This window comes from Oncorhynchus gorbuscha, unplaced genomic scaffold (genome assembly GCF_021184085.1).
Source record: "Oncorhynchus gorbuscha isolate QuinsamMale2020 ecotype Even-year unplaced genomic scaffold, OgorEven_v1.0 Un_scaffold_3445, whole genome shotgun sequence".
In the NCBI taxonomy this organism is placed as follows: Eukaryota; Metazoa; Chordata; class Actinopteri; order Salmoniformes; family Salmonidae; genus Oncorhynchus; species Oncorhynchus gorbuscha.
In genome coordinates, this window is record NW_025747677.1 from 15,185 (window position 1) to 32,997 (window position 17,813).

The 17,813-nt window shown below is 39.4% G+C and overlaps 2 protein-coding genes across 4 annotated transcripts; one reads left to right on the forward strand and one right to left on the reverse strand.

Annotated features, from left to right (window-relative positions):
- Positions 1-1,845: 1,845 nt before the first annotated feature.
- On the reverse strand, positions 1,846-6,467 carry LOC124027665 (beta-2-microglobulin-like). 2 transcript variants are annotated; one of them, XM_046340033.1, is made up of 4 exons: positions 6,066-6,467; positions 4,804-5,076; positions 2,843-2,878; positions 1,846-2,721 (listed from the first exon to the last, which is right to left on the reverse strand). In XM_046340033.1, the coding sequence occupies exons 1-3, from the start codon at positions 6,127-6,129 to the stop codon at positions 2,865-2,867; spliced, it is 351 nt and encodes a 116-aa protein (XP_046195989.1). In that variant the 5' UTR covers positions 6,130-6,467; the 3' UTR covers positions 1,846-2,721; positions 2,843-2,864. The 2 variants fall into 2 exon arrangements, with proteins under 2 accessions (XP_046195989.1, XP_046195988.1); XM_046340032.1 differs by lacking the exons at positions 1,846-2,721; positions 2,843-2,878 and having other exon boundaries at positions 4,772-5,076.
- LOC124027664 (protein lifeguard 4-like) lies at positions 5,494-14,903 on the forward strand. 2 transcript variants are annotated; one of them, XM_046340030.1, is made up of 8 exons: positions 5,494-5,611; positions 7,423-7,679; positions 7,973-8,081; positions 8,970-9,075; positions 9,835-9,868; positions 10,679-10,796; positions 12,741-12,786; positions 13,858-14,903. In XM_046340030.1, exons 2-8 carry the CDS (start codon positions 7,586-7,588, stop codon positions 14,062-14,064), a joined length of 714 nt encoding a protein of 237 aa, XP_046195986.1. In that variant the 5' UTR covers positions 5,494-5,611; positions 7,423-7,585; the 3' UTR covers positions 14,065-14,903. The 2 variants fall into 2 exon arrangements, with proteins under 2 accessions (XP_046195986.1, XP_046195985.1); XM_046340029.1 differs by lacking the exon at positions 5,494-5,611 and adding an exon at positions 6,252-6,383.
- The last annotated feature ends 2,910 nt before the right edge of the window (positions 14,904-17,813 follow it).

Genomic DNA, 17,813 nt, shown 5'->3' on the forward strand with positions numbered 1-17,813 from the left:
TGCCTACAAAAATAAGGGTTAAATGACATATAGATCTAAAACAAACACTTCAAAAACCTTACGATTTATTTTTAGACTTTTTTGCTATTTAAGAATGTTATTCAATGCATATACAATGCCTTGCGAAAGTATTCGGCCCCCTTGAACTTTGCGACCTTTTGCCACATTTCAGGCTTCAAACATAAAGATATAAAACTGTATTTTTGTGAAGAATCAACAACAAGAATGGGACACAATCATGAAGTGGAACGACATTTATTGGATATTTCAAACTTTTTTATCAAATCAAAAAACTGAAAAATTGGATTGTGCAAAATTATTCAGCCTTTAAGTTAATACTTTGTAGCGCCAACTTTGCTGCGATTACAGCTGTAAATCGCTTGGGGTATGTCTCTATCAGTTTTGCACATCGAGAGACTGAAATTTTTCCCATTCCTCCTTGCAAAACAGCTCGAGCTCAGTGTGCTACTTACATGCGTATATGGGCACTAATAGTAAACATCACATTCAATATTTAATAATAGCTGCCTTTTTGTTTATGTTTCCTTAAAACAATGTTAAGGGGAAATATCTAACCAGGGGTGACAAAGACAATCCTTCAATAATTATGACAAAGTGATAACTCTTAGGTCCTCCTACATTTTGCGTTTATGAACCCCAGGAAGACGCAGAAAGCGATCACAAAACAGTTTATGATTTCTTTCCAAGGCTGAAAAAATAAAAACTGCGACAAACAAAACAGACTTTGCAGCCGGTGTCTGAAAGCAAGCAAAATATATATTCTTCGTGATATGTAGTGAAGCCGCACCCACTTCGATTAATGCCAATTGAAAATCGTACTTCACAGTTGCTATGCAGGCTTCACCTCTCGATGTTTCTCTAGGTTGATCCAGGGTCGTCGCTAGTTAATACAGCCACAAAAGTAATAATTATGGCTAAACCCCACCCATTTATCTGATTTTAAACCCAACCGTAACCACAGTTGCTATTAACTTTGTGCCTAACCTTAAATTGAGACCCAAGGTTACAGGGCTTAGAAGAGAAACAGCTTTTGTGAAATGAACGTGAGAATTGACTTTTATAGCAGGTTAGGAGAATTTGGATAAGGTTTGGAAAAGGGTTTGCTGAAATGCAAAAGAAGAAAAAACATGAATTTGACAAAAGCTGTATCCTTCTAGCCATGGCAGTTTGTTACAAAGTTGACAAAAGCTGTATCCCTTCTAGCCATGGCAGTCTGTTACAAAGTTGACAAAAGCTGTATCCCTTCTAGCCATGGCAGTCTGTTACAAAGTTGACAAAAGCTGTATCCCTTCTAGCCATGGCAGTCTGTTACAAAGTTGACAAAGCTGTATCCCTTCTAGCCATGGCAGTCTGTTACAAAGTTGACAAAAGCTGTATCCCTTCTAGCCATGGCAGTCTGTTACAAAGTTGACAAAAGCTCTGTTCCTTCTAGCCATGGCAGTCTGTTACAAAGTTGACAAAAGCTGTATCCCTTCTAGCCATGGCAGTCTGTTACAAAGTTGACAAAAAGCTGTAAGCCATGGCATCCCAAAAGCTTCTAGCCATGGCAGTCTGTTACAAAGTTGACGCAATCTTCCTTTACCAGTTACAATGCTGGACATGCATTGCATTGAGACAAAGTATGGTAATAAAGTATAGTGTATGATCTGATATGTCAACATGGTATCATCACCCATTATAATGCTGTAGACTACAGCTCTGCACGCATTGCCTACCTGCCTTGGCAATGTGAGTAGCTTATTACAAGCACATTACCGATTGAATGATTAATATAACTTATCAAAACGGACTTTTGAACATGACTGAGTCGATCACAACAAGTTCTTACAGTTAAGAGACATTTAATCAAGAAATATCATAAAAAGTGCAATTTTTTTGGTCACAATGATTTTGTATTTCTTTAACTTAAAAATATTTAGTCAAATAGTTGTCCAGTGTCAATAGTTTACCATTTATTTATTTAATCAAACTGAACAGAAAAGTGTTGTATAATACACGAAAGACAGAACATATCTTTTTATTTTTTTAAGTAATGTAAATACAGTTCTCTACTTGGCAAAATGTGCCTGTAAAAAGACCCCATTTATTACTGTTGATAATTGGTCAGGAATGTTGAAGGATAGACAGAAGATGAGATGTTATATTGATAAATGACTTCAAACCAAAATGAACGTTGATATTTACAGGTCACACAAATGCATATCCATAGGGGCTTCCTCTGAAATAATTAGGGTTTAAAAAAATAAAATGCTGATCAAATATCAGACTTTACATTACACACTGTTGCTTATAGCTAAAACCACAGTCAAATAGTGCAAGTTATGGAGTTTGTTTATTTATTTATGAGAAAAAGTGTTCAAATCTAATGGTACCAATTTAAAGGAAATTAAAGTTTTTGTTTTTTTAAATCTAAAAATAAAGTACTTGATAAAAGCCTTTATTGTTTTTGAAAAAGTGACTTTGAGAATGTTCATCAGAAGCTGTGCCATTTGTCAATTAAAAATATCTTGCCCCCACAAAAAAAAAAATCTTAACAATTTTGTGTGTAAGTGTTTTAGTAATGATTGTCAATTTCAAAACCCTTGAAACTGGCACCGGCGCACAAAGTGTTGCAGAAAACAAAAACAAAAACCCAAGTTTGTCATCTCAGCTCTAGTTCAAGGCTGGCACGGATTGGACAAGCACAGATGGAATGTCTGCCTGTTAAGAAAGAAGGGTAAAGATATGAAGTTTAATTCTGTTTTAATCTAGTTAGCTACAGTTCATGTAATTAGCTACGGTTTCAACAAATAAATATACATAAATTCATCTGAATACCTACCATTATGTCCTGCTCCAGATCCTTACATATCTGCCTCTAGAACACAACAACAACAGAGACAGCATTGTTATTGTTTTGCAGACTTCCACAAACTACATGTCTACATGAAATCAGTCTCTTACTGTAACTAATGGCTCATCAACTGGTATCTAAATCAATGACCACATAATGAACCTAGCTCTCCAGGGCCCTGTCCAGAAACAACTCCTGTAACTCACCCCAGGTGTACTCCTCTAACTACTAACTACACTAGTAACTCACCCCAGGTGTACTCCTCTAACTACACTAGGTGTACTCCTCTAACTACACTAGTAACTCACCCCAGGTATACTCCTCTAACTATTAACTACACTAGTAACTCACCCCAGGTATACTCCTCTAACTACACTATTAACTCACCTCAGGTGTACTCCTCTAACTACACTAGTAACTCACCCCAGGTGTACTCCTCTAACTACACTAGTAACTCACCCCAGGTGTACTCCTCTAACTACACTATTAACTCACCCCAGGTGTAGCTCTTCATATTCTTCAGGTGACGGACTCTGCAGGTGTACTCCTCTAACTACACTAGTAACTCACCCCAGGTGTACTCCTCTAACTACACTAGTAACTCACCCCAGGTACTCCTCTAACTACACTAGTAACTCACCCAGGTGTACTCCTCTAACTACTAACTAAACCAGTAACTCACCCCAGGTGTACTCCTCTAACTACTAACTACACTAGTAACTCACCCCAGGTGTACTCCTCTAACTTCACTAGTAACTCACCCCAGGTGTAGCCTCCTCTAACTATACTAGTAACTCACCCCAGGTGTACTCCTCTACCAGGTGTACTCCTCTAACTACACTAGTAACTCACCCCAGGTGTACTCCTCTAACTACTAACTAAACCAGTAACTCACCCCAGGTGTACTCCTCTAACTACTAACTACACTAGTAACTCACCCCAGGTGTACTCCTCTAACTACACTAGTAACTCACCCCAGGTGTACTCATCTAACTATACTAGTAACTCACCCCAGGTGTACTCCTCTAACTACTAACTACACTAGTAACTCACCCCAGGTGTACTCCTCTAACTACACTTTGTAACTCACCCCAGGTGTACTCCTCTAACTACACTAGTAACTCACCCCAGGTGTACTCCTCTAACTATACTAGTAACTCACCCCAGGTGTACTCCTCTAACTATACTAGTAACTCACCCCCAGGTGTATACTCCTCTAACTATTAACTACACTACTAACTCACTCCAGGTATACTCCTCTAACTACACTAGTAACTCACCCCAGGTGTACTCCTCTAACTACACTATTAACTCACCCCAGGTGTAGCTCTTCAGATTCTTCAGGTGACGGACTCAACAGGTGTACTCCCTCTAACTACACTAGTAACTCACCCCAGGTGTACTCCTCTAACTACACTAGTAACTCACCCCAGGTGTACTCCTCTAACTATACTAGTAACTCACCCCAGGTGTACTCCTCTAACTACTAACTACACTAGTAACTCACCCCAGGTGTACTCCTCCTAACTACACTAGTAACTCACCCCAGGTGTACTCCTCTAACTATACTAGTAACTCACCCCAGGTGTACTCCTCTAACTATACTAGTAACTCACCCCAGGTGTACTCCTCTAACTATACTAGTAACTCACCCCAGGTGTACTCCTCTAACTATTAACTACACTACTAACTCACTCCAGGTGTACTCCTCTAACTACACTAGTAACTCACCCCAGGTGTAGCTCTTCAGATTCTTCAGGTGACGGACTCAACAGGTGTACTCCTATAACTACACTAGTAACTCACCCCAGGTGTACTCCTAACTACACTAGTAACTCACCCCAGGTGTACTCCTCTAACTACACTATTAACTCACCCCCAGGTGTACTCCTCTAACTACACTAGTAACTCACCCCAGGTGTACTCCTCTAACTATACTAGTAACTCACCCCAGGTGTAGGTCTTCAGATTCTTCAGGTGACGGACTCTGCAGGTGTACTCCTCTCCGCTGGCTGGTGTGAATCCAACACTCTTGGTGAGGTGGAACTGCCATCCCTGTTCGAAGGCCAGGTCTGTCTGCTTGGCGTCGGGGATCTCCACGCCGTTCTTCAGGAGCTGGATGCTGATGTCAGGGGGGTGGAAGCCACTCACGTGACAGATCAGGGTGTTCTTATCGCCAAAGTTGCCAGGGTTACGGCTGTACACCTGCACCTTGGGGTGAGCTGGTAGAAATGCGAAAAGAAACGCCATAGGGAGATTCATAGGTTTTCATTCGTTTTAAAAGTTTTATTATTCAATTTGTAGGTATCGGAATACATAAATATATTCCTTTACATTTCACACAGGTAGGTGTAACAGTATAACATTAGACCGTCCCCTCGCCCATATCGGGCGCGAACCAGGGACCCTCTGCACACATCAACAAAAGTCACCCAGCATCGTTACCCATCGCTCCACAAAAGCGCCGCCCTTGCTGAGCAAGTGACGTCACCGATTGAAACGCTATTTAGCGCGCACCACCGCTAACAAAGCTAGCCGTTTCATCCGTTACATAGGCTATATATTTTAATAAAGTTATTTTAAAAATAAAGTACACTTAGGGACAAAAGGTCTGTGAATGATCAGACATTCATTATGGCTCGAGCCAATACTGTCCGCCAAAGACAGCAGCCATTTCATTAAAAGTGAAAGTAAAATCTGGAGGGGATTACCAGCCATAACAAAATGTGGCGTCATGTCATTGTCGCCCTATACCAGGTAGGCTATAATATAACCTATCCACTGAAACAATCACTTAACGTTATATTTTGATCCTAGTTAAAAACGTTGCATTAGGTTTTTCACATTACATGAACTTTACATTATGTAACATCACACTTCTCACAAAATGTACAGGCATGCCAGCGAATAGTTGAGGAAAAATGACAAAAATGGCAAAAGGTTCATGCAAATTATTTAGCTAGGGCTCGAAGTTGTGGTGTCCTTCCTCCCACATGACATGACAATGTAGGGTTAACAGAAACAGTGTTTAATAAACAAACCAAAAAAAGCTACAGAAAAGTTATACGTTTGGTATTTAAATAAATATCCTAGTAAAAAAAACGTAAAACTAAAAAAATATAAACAGCGTACAAAACAAACTGATGGTAAGAAATCGATAAAGACGTGCATTTCCAAACGTTGCGTTGATTTTATAAAACAAGATACTTACATTCTTTGGCCTCCACAGCGCTGTAAATGAGCCCAAGTACAACGATTGACAGAATAGACTTCATATTTGGTGTAATTCGGAATTATTCGTCCTCAAATAAAATAGAGAATGGAAAGATCCGTCTGCCTGTGCCTGGCTGTGGAAATAACTGAAAGTAATAGAAATAGACAGTCGTATAAATGCTCTCCAGGACCGCCTCCTCTCTGTTTTTAAAAGCCAATCAAAAATGGTAGATTTCTGTTGTTAGGCTAAAGAAAGCCGCACAGGTTAAACAGTTTATTAGGGAGGACTATAGTCTGCAAATAACCTGAAATCCAGGTGAGTTACCATAATAGCAATTTCGATGTATGTCGTGAGATATTATTATTTGACCATGCTGGTCATTTATGAACATTTTAACATCTTGGCCATGTTCTGTTATAATCTCCACCCGGCACAGCCAGAAGAGGACTGGTTCCTCTCTAGGTTTCTTCCTAGGTTTTGGCCTTTCTAGGGAGTTTTTCCTAGCCACCGTGCTTCTACACCTGCATTGCTTGCTGTTTGGGGTTTTAGGCTGGGTTTCTGTACAGTACTTTAAGATATCAGCTGATGTAAGAAGGGCTTTATAAATACATTTGATTTGAAATTTGATTTCATAATGTCATTTCACCTAGGCATCCATTTTGAGAAAAAAAATAGAATAGAATAGTTGTTTGGCCTTTTCAATATTTTGTCTCCATTGATCTAATTGTATTTGTATTTATTTAACTTTTATTTAACTAGGCAAGTCAGTTAAGAACAAATTCTTATTTACCTAATGATGGCCCTCTCCCCCTTTAAGGATTTAGATGCACTATCGTAAAGTGACTGTTCCACTGGATGTCATAAGGGATGTGCTAAGTCGCTCTGGATAAGAACCTGCAGGGACTGTTAGTGACGCCTCTTGCACTGAGATGCAGTGCATTAAGACTGCTACAGCCTCGAATCGACCACAAATATAGTGAGTATGAGAGCAGTGAAAAGTTGCTAGAATGGTTACCACAAATATCTTGTGTTGCTGAAATAACCATAATACAATATTACAATGCATGTATCTCTTTAAAAATATGTGTATTTATATGCTATTTTCAGATTTTATTGAACAGAGGAGGATGACAGTGTGGAAAGATAGTTTATATCATCAGGAACCCAGGCCGACACCGTAGACGTGCGGCATAGACCACTACCACCCTAGACCACAATACACGTACCTCTTTTAAATATGTTTTTTTGTTTTTGAGTTATAGCATAAAGTTGAACATTGTCTACTCAACCCTTTAATAGTTCCCTGAAAAAAGCCCCTTTTATCAACAGTTAGTGGTGTGTTGCGCTATTGCAGGTTTCACAGAAATCACGAGCCATGTCACATGACGAACGTGTACAAACCAAGCCGGAAGTGGAGTGACGAACTGACGCACGACGTCAACCGGAACAGCTGTGCAACGGCCCCAAAACAGAAAACATCAAGACAGTATTTTAGTCTGAATTAAAGCTGGATCAAGATGACTACACCTGAAAAATACCCCAGGTCTTCAATTGAAGATGATTTCAACTATGGAACAAATGTTGCGACAGCGAGTGTGCAAATCCGGATGGGTAAGAGAAGACCCGTTGTAAAGTCTATTTACCTAGCTAGCCTAGCTGATGATGGTTGCTAACTAGCAATCTAACTAGCAATCTAACTAGCAATCTAACTAGCAATCTTTTCAATATGTCTAGATCATGCCTTGCCAAATGAAATAAACGACGTGACATTTATCGTGGTGGCAACTAACTAAACGACCGAATCAAATACATCTGCTGCTATAGAATGTAACTAAATAAATCATGATTTTTCAATGAGCCTACTTCGCTGTCTTATCTATTTATTCTCTCTCTCCCCCGGAAAGATTTCCTGCGCAAGGTATACACCATCCTGTCTCTTCAGATCATCCTGACCACTGCTACCTCTGCTCTCTTCATGTACTGTGACACCATCAAGGACTTTGTCCATTCAAGGTAAATTGTGAACTATTAGTAGATCTGCATAAATTGTGAACTATTAGTAAACCTGAACTATTAGTAGATGCATAAATTGTGAACTATTAGTAGTCCTGCATAAATTGTGAACTATTAGTAGGCCTGCATAAATTGTGAACTATTAGTAGGCCTGCGTAATTCAATGGGCATATCTGGGAAACACTGTGGTAGAAGGGTAATGAGGGTGGGTATAATTTGTGTTATGTTCCAACAGGAATCTGTTCCAAAAATACCTTCGTAAATAACATGGTTGCCAACAAACAACGCATAGACAGTTGTATAGCGGCAGAATAAGATACCGGGTAGAGAGGGTGGGCTATTTCATTAAGTTTAAGTTTTTCACTCGCCACGTTTATTCCAAAAAAATATCTGTCCTCTCTCTGGTAGCCTACGGACAAACATTAAGAATAAGCTGCGTGGTGAGTTGATGCCTATTCGGCAGCTAGTTAGCTAGGGAATTGATCATGATACTTTGCATGCGTTGTTTGTTTGGCATCCTTGTACTTTACAAAGTTTTTGGTTCAGATTCCTGTTGGAACATAACACAAATTATTACCTGGGTAATGATATTGGTATGATATCCAATCCTCCACCCCCAAATAGCCCTTTACACCAGCATTGTGCATGTATGTATATACTGTAAGGAGACTTGTATTTTGGCTACCCGATGACATCAAATGCCGATTATTCTAATCTCTCCAGCCTGGGAGTCAGTCTGTTTCTGTCATGTTGTCGACTCCTCATGGCACTTTCAATGGGTATGCAAGGGACAAGAGTCCAACCAGATGTGCAATAGTATAATCTGTCCCAACACGCTGCCTGGTTGGCTTGGTTCTGACTCTCTCATTGGTTCTGTACCCCCTCCAGTCCAGCGGTTGTGTTGGTGTCAGCCATTGGCTCCCTGGTGTTGATCATTGCCCTGGCCTTCTACAGACATCAACATCCCATTAACCTGTACCTGCTTGCCGCATTCGTAAGTTCTGGTTTGCACAGATTGTATCCCAAATGGCACCCTATTCCCTACATAGTGCACTACTTTTGACCAGGGCCCATAGGGTTCTGGTTGAAAGTAGTGCACTATATAGGGAATAGTGCCTGGTTAAAAGTAGTGCACTATATATGGAATAGTGGCCTGGTTAAAAGTAGTGCACTATATAGGGAATAGTGGCCCTGGTTAAAAGTAGTGCACTATATAGGGAATAGTGGCCCTGGTTAAAAGTAGTGCACTATATAGGGAATAGTGGCCCTGGTTAAAAGTAGTGCACTATATAGGGAATAGTGGCCCTGGTTAAAAGTAGTGCACTATATAGGGAATAGTGGCCCTGGTTAAAAGTAGTGCACTATATAGGGAATAGTGGCCCTGGTTAAAAGTAGTGCACTATATAGGGAATAGTGGCCCTGGTTAAAAGTAGTGCACTATATAGGGAATAGTGGCCCTGGTTAAAAGTAGTGCACTATATAGGGAATAGTGGCCCTGGTTAAAAGTAGTGCACTATATAGGGAATAGTGGCCCTGGTTAAAAGTAGTGCACTATATAGGGAATAGTGGCCCTGGTTAAAAGTAGTGCACTATATAGGGAATAGTGGCCCTGGTTAAAAGTAGTGCACTATATAGGGAATAGTGGCCCTGGTTAAAAGTAGTGCACTATATAGGGAATAGTGGCCCTGGTTAAAAGTAGTGCACTATGTAATGAGTTTGTTTCAGCGAACATTGTTTTCTTTCTCTCTTTCAGACTCTGTTGGAGTCGGTCTCTGTTGCTACCGCAGGTGAGTTCTGCCTTTGCTTGATGTTGATTAATCTTTTGAGAAGTTTTCTTTTCTTTTTAGTTCAAAATATCCACCGCTTCTATATAAATTATAAATTATATTCATGTCTCAATAAATAGTCAATTAGTTAATCTACTGTGAGACACCTGTGACCTCATTAGTAATATGATTATTCATAGTTTATTATTCCCCTCAGGAAATATCGACCCCCCCCTACTGTGTTTCCATAGCAACACCACAGGCTTCACTCCCTGCCTGCATCTGACATGGTATCCTATTCACTATATAGGGAATAAGGTGCACTAATTAGTGCCCTTTGTAGGGAATAGGGTGCACTAATTAGTGCCCTTTGTAGGGAATAAGGTGCACTAATTAGTGCCCTTTGTAGGGAATAGGGTGCACTAATTAGTGCCCTTTGTAGGGAATAAGGTGCACTAATTAGTGCCCTTTATAGGGAATAGGGTGCACTAATTAGTGCCCTTTATAGGGAATAGGGTGCACTAATTAGTGCCCTTTATAGGGAATATTGTGCACTAATTAGTGCCCTTTATAGGGAATAGGGTGCACTAATTAGTGCCCTTTGTAGGGAATAGGGTGCACTAATTAGTGCCCTTTGTAGGGAATAGAGTGCACTAATTAGTGCCCTTTGTAGGGAATAGAGTGCACTAATTAGTGCCCTTTGTAGGGAAAAGGGTGCACTAATTAGTGACCTTTATAGGAAATACGTTTCAATTTCAGACGCAGTCCTCGTTGTTTGTTCCCTCCTATACATTGTGAAACAGGCATGTGTTTGTGTTGTTGTCTCTGTAGTGACCTTCTATGAGTATTCCATCGTGCTCCAGGCCTTCTTCCTCACAGCAGCTGTGTTCCTTGGGCTGACTGCCTACACCTTCCAGTCTAAGAGAGACTTCAGTAAACTGGGAGCTGGGTAAGAGGCCTTAAACTCCTCTCATACACCTGGCTGTGTCTGAAATAGCACCCTCTTTTTCAACAGTAGTGCACTATGTAGGGAATAGGGTCAGGGTTCCATTTTTGATGCAAACCTACCTGTTAGCTGCTCACTGTTAGATATATATTACCTATTTATTATAGCTGCTACACTGTTACAGATATATTACCTATTTATTATAGCTGTTTCACTGTTACAGATATATTACCTATTTATTATAGCTGTTACACTGTTACAGATATATTACCTATTTATTATAGCTGTTACACTGTTACAGATATATTACCTATTTATTATAGCTGTTACATATATATTATCATTTATTATAGCTGTTACAGATATATTACCTATTTATTATAGCTGTTACAGATATATTACATTTATTATAGCTGTTACAGATATATTACCTATTTATTATAGCTGTTACAGATATATTACCTATTTATTATAGCTGTTACAGATATATTACCTATTTATTATAGCTGTTACACTGTTACAGATATATTACCTATTTATTATAGCTGTTACACTGTTACAGATATATTACCTATTTATTATAGCTGTTACATATATATTTATGTTACAGATATATTACCTATTTATTATAGCTGTTACACTGTTACAGATATATTACCTATTTATTATAGCTGTTACAGATATATTACCTATTTATTATATGTTACACTGTTACAGATATATTACCTATTTATTATAGCTGTTACAGATATATTACCTATTTATTATAGCTTACAGATATATTACCTATTTATTATAGCTGTTATAGCTTTACAGATATATTACCTATTTATTATAGCTGTTACAGATATATTACCTATTTATTATAGCTGTTACAGATATATTACCTATTTATTATAGCTGTTACAGATATATTACCTGTTATTATATTATAGCTGTTACAGATATATTACCTATTTATTATAGCTGTTACAGATATATTACCTATTTATTATAGCTGTTACAGATATATTACCTATTTATTATAGCTGTTTATTATGGCTGTTACATATATATTATCTATTTATTATACCTGTTACAGATATATTACCTATTTATTATAGCTGTTACAGATATATTACAGATATATTACCTATTTATTATAGCTGTTACAGATATATTACCTGTTACAGATATATTACCTATTTATTATAGCTGTTACACTGTTACAGATATATTACTTACAGATATATTACCTATTTATTATAGCTGTTACAGATATATTACCTATTTATTATAGCTGTTACAGATATATTACCTATTTATTATAGCTGTTACAGATATATTACCTATTTATTATAGCTGTTACAGATATATTACCTATTTATACCCTATTTATTATAGCTGTTACAGATATATTACCTATTTATTATAGCTGTTACAGATATATTACCTATTTATTATAGCTGTTACATATATTACCTATTTATTATAGCTGTACAGATATATTACTATTTATTATAGCTGTTACAGATATATTACCTATTTATTATAGCTGTTACAGATATATTACCTATTTATTATAGCTGTTACAGATATATTACCTATTTATTATAGCTGTTACAGATATATTACCTATTTATTATAGCTGTTACAGATATATTACCTATTTATTATAGCTGTTACAGATATATTACCTTTTATTATAGCTGTTACAGATATATTACCTATTTATTATAGCTGTTACAGATATATTACCTATTTATTATAGTGTTTTTCAGAGGTTATTTCTAAACACTAAGCATGGTCTCAGGTTTGTTAGTGCTGTCTTGATGACAACGTCCACAGGAGCCACTAACACCCCTCCTTGATAAAGCTTCACCCACAACTGTATGGTTGTCAACTACAGCCAGAGTGTATTAGGGTACCTGCTGGTTGAACAGAATCTGAATCTTCACTGTGTTCCAGACTGTTCTCCTGCCTGTGGATCCTGATCATCGCTGGTTTCATGAAGGTGAGTTATGTCCGTTTTACAGTTTCTGTTACCTGTTAAAATTCTGTTTTCCTTCAGGTTACTACAGTAGAGGTGGTTACTATGGTAGAGGTGGTTACTATGGTAGAGGTGGTTACTGTGGGGTAGAGGTGGTTACTGTGGTAGAGGTGGTTACTACGTGGTAGAGAGGTGGTTACTACGTGGTAGAGGTGGTTACTACGTGGTAGAGGTGGTTACTACGTGGTAGAGGTGGTTACTACGTGGTAGAGGTGGTTACTACGTGGTAGAGGTGGTTACTGTGGTGAGGGTGGTTACTACGTGGTAGAGGTGGTTACTACGTGGTAGAGGTGGTTACTACGTGGTAGAGGTGGTTACTACGTGGTAGAGGTGGTTACTACGTGGTAGAGGTGGTTACTACGTGGTACGTGGTAGAGGTGGTTACTACGTGGTAGAGGTGGTTACTACGTGGTAGAGGTGGTTACTACGTGGTAGAGGTGGTTACTACGTGGTAGAGGTGGTTACTACGTGGTAGAGGTGGTTACTACGTGGTAGAGGTGGTTACTACGTGGTTACTACGTGGTAGAGGTGGTTACTACGTGGTAGAGGTGGTTACTACGTGGTAGAGGTGGTTACTACGTGGTAGAGGTAGGTCATTACCACTCTTTTCAATATCCATTATCTCCTAATTTTGCATTATTTTTCTTATAAGTAGTCATTCCTCATTAACGCCTTGTCAGTCAGTCATCCATCTATCATCCGTCCATTCAGACATCCTTAATCTATCCGTCAATCATCCATCTATCATCCGTCCATCCAGACATCCTTAATCTATCCGTCAATCAGTCATCCATCTATCATCTGTCCATTCAGACATCCTTAATCTATCCATCAATCATCCATCTATCATCCGTCCATTCAGACATCCTTAATCTATCCATCAATCATCCATCTATCATCCGTCCATTCAGACATCCTTAATCTATCCATCAATCAATCCATCTATCATCTGTCCATTCAGACATCCTTAATCTATCCATCAGTCAATCCATCTATCCACAGTTTAATCTGAGTCTCCTCCTCTCTCTCCCCCAGCTCTTCTTCCAGAACGACACAGTGGAGCTGCTGTTTGCTGGTGCGGGAGCTCTGTTGTTCTGTGGCTTCATCATCTACGACACCCACCTCCTGATGCACCAGCTGTCCCCTGAGGAGCACGTCCTGGCCTCCATTAACCTGTACCTGGACATCGTTAACCTCTTCCTGCACATCCTCCGCATGCTGGACTCCATGAAGAAAAACTGACCTTCTATTACCTCATTTAGTGCACTACGTTTTGACCAGGGCCCTGTATGAACGTAGTGCACAGTGAAGGGAATAGTGTGTGGTTTGGGACTTGGCCCCCCGATTTAGGTGATCAGCTGCTTGGCTCACAGGGTGACATGGGATCGATTCAGTTCTCAATCCAGTAACATTTTCTTGGAATTATTTATAAAATCCTCATAGAAAAGAAAATGGGCATTTATCGATTCACCTCCATGAATTGAAAACTGATTTGCCCTCCATCTCTGATAGCCAACCCTGCTGTAGATCCTTCCAGTGATTGTGAAACATTAACCCGTGGTCTAAGTTTAACCCCTGGAGATAATATTATATTATAACCGGTGCCATTTTGTTTTTTAAGCATTTTGGATCTGGCTGTGTTTTGGACTTCTGTTTTTGTTCTTATTCTGTTTATTATTCTGAATGTAAAACAAACAACAAAACATCCTATTTAATTGTGGGCAGCTCGCTCAGTGAATGATTCCTTTCTGAATATTCAGGCATACGGATTACATAAGGTTGTTTTGGTGTAAAAATCGTTCTACTTTAGTTTTAACTTCCATCCCCCTCGCTTGCTGGTATACTGAATAAACTGGCCATGATCCTTCTAGAAAGACTTGAATAGTAGTCACAGAAAAGTTTGATAAAATACACTATTCTCCACTATTGACTTCACCAAAGAAAATGTATCACATAGCAACCTATTCCCTATATAGTGCACTACTTTTTACCAGAGGCCATGTCCCAAATGGGACCCTATTCCCTATATAGTGCACTACTTTTGACCAGGGTCCGCATCCCAAATGGGACCCTATTCCCTATATAGCGCACTACTTTTGACCAGGGCCGCATCCCAAATGGGACCCTATTCCCTATATAGTGCACTACTTTTGACCAGGTCCGCATCCCAAATGGGACCCTATTCCCTATATAGTGCACTACTTTTGTCCCAAATGGGACCCTATTCCCTATATAGTGCACTACTTTTGACCGGGTTCCGCATCCCAAATGGGACCCTATTCCCTATATAGCGCACTACTTTTGACCAGGGGCCGCATCCCAAATGGGACCCTATTCCCTATATAGCGCACTACTTTTGACCAGGGGCCGCATCCCAAATGGGACCCTATTCCCTATATAGTGCACTACTTTTGACCAAAGCCCTATGGGGCATTTGATGACAGAGATTTGATATGCCAGCAAACAGAGGGATCCTCTGGGACCAGGAAACTACCTGGTGGGCAGAAGAATGTACAGTAGAATACTACCACATCAGATGTCAGGAAAGGGAATCTGAAGAACACTACAGGTCTGAACACCAAGAGGTTTCCATTAGACATTGTGTAAATACTAATGAAGAGATTTTACTAGGCTCTATATTCTGTTTCCTCAGTCATTCATTTATTAACAAACTTGCAAGTTGCCACGTGGAATGTAAAGTAGTTGCACATCTATTCGGTAAACTGTGAATCAACCGTCTATTGTATATGCTTTGACTTCTTGATTAAATTGTAAAGTGGAGTGTTTTAGATTTTCATGTAGGTACGTCTGCTTCCTCTAAGACTCACAGCTGGAATCAATGCCAAAGGTGATTCAAACAGGTGTCGACTCAGGGAGCTGAATACTTACACAACAACTATATTTTAGTTATAAAACATTTATTCATCAAAAAATTTTTTTTTTTTTTTAAATCTTCCACTTTGACCTTAGAGTATTTTGTGTAGATTGTTGACAAAAAAAATGGATTAAATCCATTTTAATCCCACTTTGTAGCACCATACAATGTGAAGAAATACAAGGGGTCAGAATACTTCTGCAAGGCACTGAATATACGGTCTAAACTATGTTTGGCTGATAAGTAGGAGCCCACTGTGTTTGCTATGGTAAATCGGCTCTGTTATAATGTTTGGTCACAAATTCCATTCAACCTGCTCTAAACCTAAATATGTTGTTCATACATTCCAAACACATTGAGTGTTTTGAGGAAGGGAAAGGCTAGCCTGATCTCGTCTTGATGACCATAGGAGTTGGTTAGACAGCACAAATAGATCTTGGACCAGGCTAGGAAAAGGCTACATTTGGTCGACATAAAGCGCTGTGACCAATGAGTTCAGAGTAGGGACAAGTTCCATCAGATGCTCTAAGCTTCTAGTCACCAATGAGTTCAGGGTAGGGACAAGTTCCATTCAAATGCTCTGAGCTTCTAGAGTCACCAATGAGTTCAGAGTAGGGACAAGTTCCATTCAAATACTCTGAGCTTCTAGAGTCACCAATGAGTTCAGAGTAGGGACAAGTTCCATTCAAATACTCTAAGCTTCTAGAGTCACCAATGAGTTCAGAGTAGGGACAAGTTCCATTCAAATACTCTTGAGCTTCTAGAGTCACCAATGAGTTCAGAGTAGGGACAAGTTCCATTCAGATGTTCTGAGCTTCTAGAGTCACCAATGAGTTCAGGGTAGGGACAAGTTCCATTCAAATACTCTGAGCTTCTAGAGTCACCAATGAGTTCAGAGTAGGGACAAGTTCCATTCAAATACTCTAAGCTTCTAGAGTCACCAATGAGTTCAGGGTAGGGACAAGTTCCATTCAGATGCTCTGAGCTTCTAGAGTCACCAATGAGTTCAGGGTAGGGACAAGTTCCATTCAAATACTCTGAGCTTCTAGAGTCACCAATGAGTTCAGGGTAGGGACAAGTTCCATTCAAATACTCTGAGCTTCTAGAGTCACCAATGAGTTCAGAGTAGGGACAAGTTCCATTCAAATACTCTGAGCTTCTAGAGTCACCAATGAGTTCAGAGTAGGGACAAGTTCCATTCAAATACTCTAAGCTTCTAGAGTCACCAATGAGTTCAGGGTAGGGACAAGTTCCATTCAAATACTCTGAGCTTCTAGAGTCACCAATGAGTTCAGAGTAGGGACAAGTTCCATTCAAATACTCTGAGCTTCTAGAGTCACCAATGAGTTCAGAGTAGGGACAAGTTCCATTCAAATACTCTGAGCTTCTAGAGTCACCAATGAGTTCAGAGTAGGGACAAGTTCCATTCAAATACTCTGAGCTTCTAGAGTCACCAATGAGTTCAGAGTAGGGACAAGTTCCATTCAAATACTCTGAGCTTCTAGAGTCACCAATGAGTTCAGAGTAGGGACAAGTTCCATTCAAATACTCTAAGCTTCTAGAGTCACCAATGAGTTCAGAGTAGGGACAAGTTCCATTCAAATACTCTAAGCTTCTAGAGTCACCAATGAGTTCAGAGTAGGGACAAGTTCCATTCAAATACTCTAAGCTTCTAGAGTCACCAATGAGTTCAGAGTAGGGACAAGTTCCATTCAAATGCTCTGAGCTTCTAGAGTCACCAATGAGTTCAGAGTAGGGACAAGTTCCATTCAAATACTCTTGAGCTTCTAGAGTCACCAATGAGTTCAGGGTAGGGACAAGTTCCATTCAAATACTCTGTTCTAGAGTCACCAATGAGTTCAGAGTAGGGACAAGTTCCATTCAAATGCTCTGAGCTTCTAGAGTCACCAATGAGTTCAGAGTAGGGACAAGTTCCATTCAAATGCTCTGAGCTTCTAGAGTCACCAATGAGTTCAGAGTAGGGACAAGTTCCATTCAAATACTCTAAGCTTCTAGAGTCACCAATGAGTTCAGGTAGGGACAAGTTCCATTCAAATACTCTGAGCTTCTAGAGTCACCAATGAGTTCAGAGTAGGGACAAGTTCCATTCAGATAC

What these genes read in the sequence shown, in the direction of transcription:
- LOC124027665 (XM_046340032.1), bottom strand. Translation starts at nt 6,129, where the DNA reads ATGAAGTCTATTCTGTCAATCGTTGTACTTGGGCTCATTTACAGCGCT. An exon ending in CGCTGTGGAGGCCAAAGAAT is followed by an intron (nt 5,077 to 6,065) that starts GTAAGTATCTTG and finishes CATTTCTACCAG; the next exon opens with CTCACCCCAAGGTGCAGGTG.
- LOC124027664 (XM_046340030.1), top strand. Translation starts at nt 7,586, where the DNA reads ATGACTACACCTGAAAAATACCCCAGGTCTTCAATTGAAGATGATTTC. An exon ending in GAGTGTGCAAATCCGGATGG is followed by an intron (nt 7,680 to 7,972) that starts GTAAGAGAAGAC and finishes TCCCCCGGAAAG; the next exon opens with ATTTCCTGCGCAAGGTATAC. An exon ending in TCATCGCTGGTTTCATGAAG is followed by an intron (nt 12,787 to 13,857) that starts GTGAGTTATGTC and finishes TCTCTCCCCCAG; the next exon opens with CTCTTCTTCCAGAACGACAC.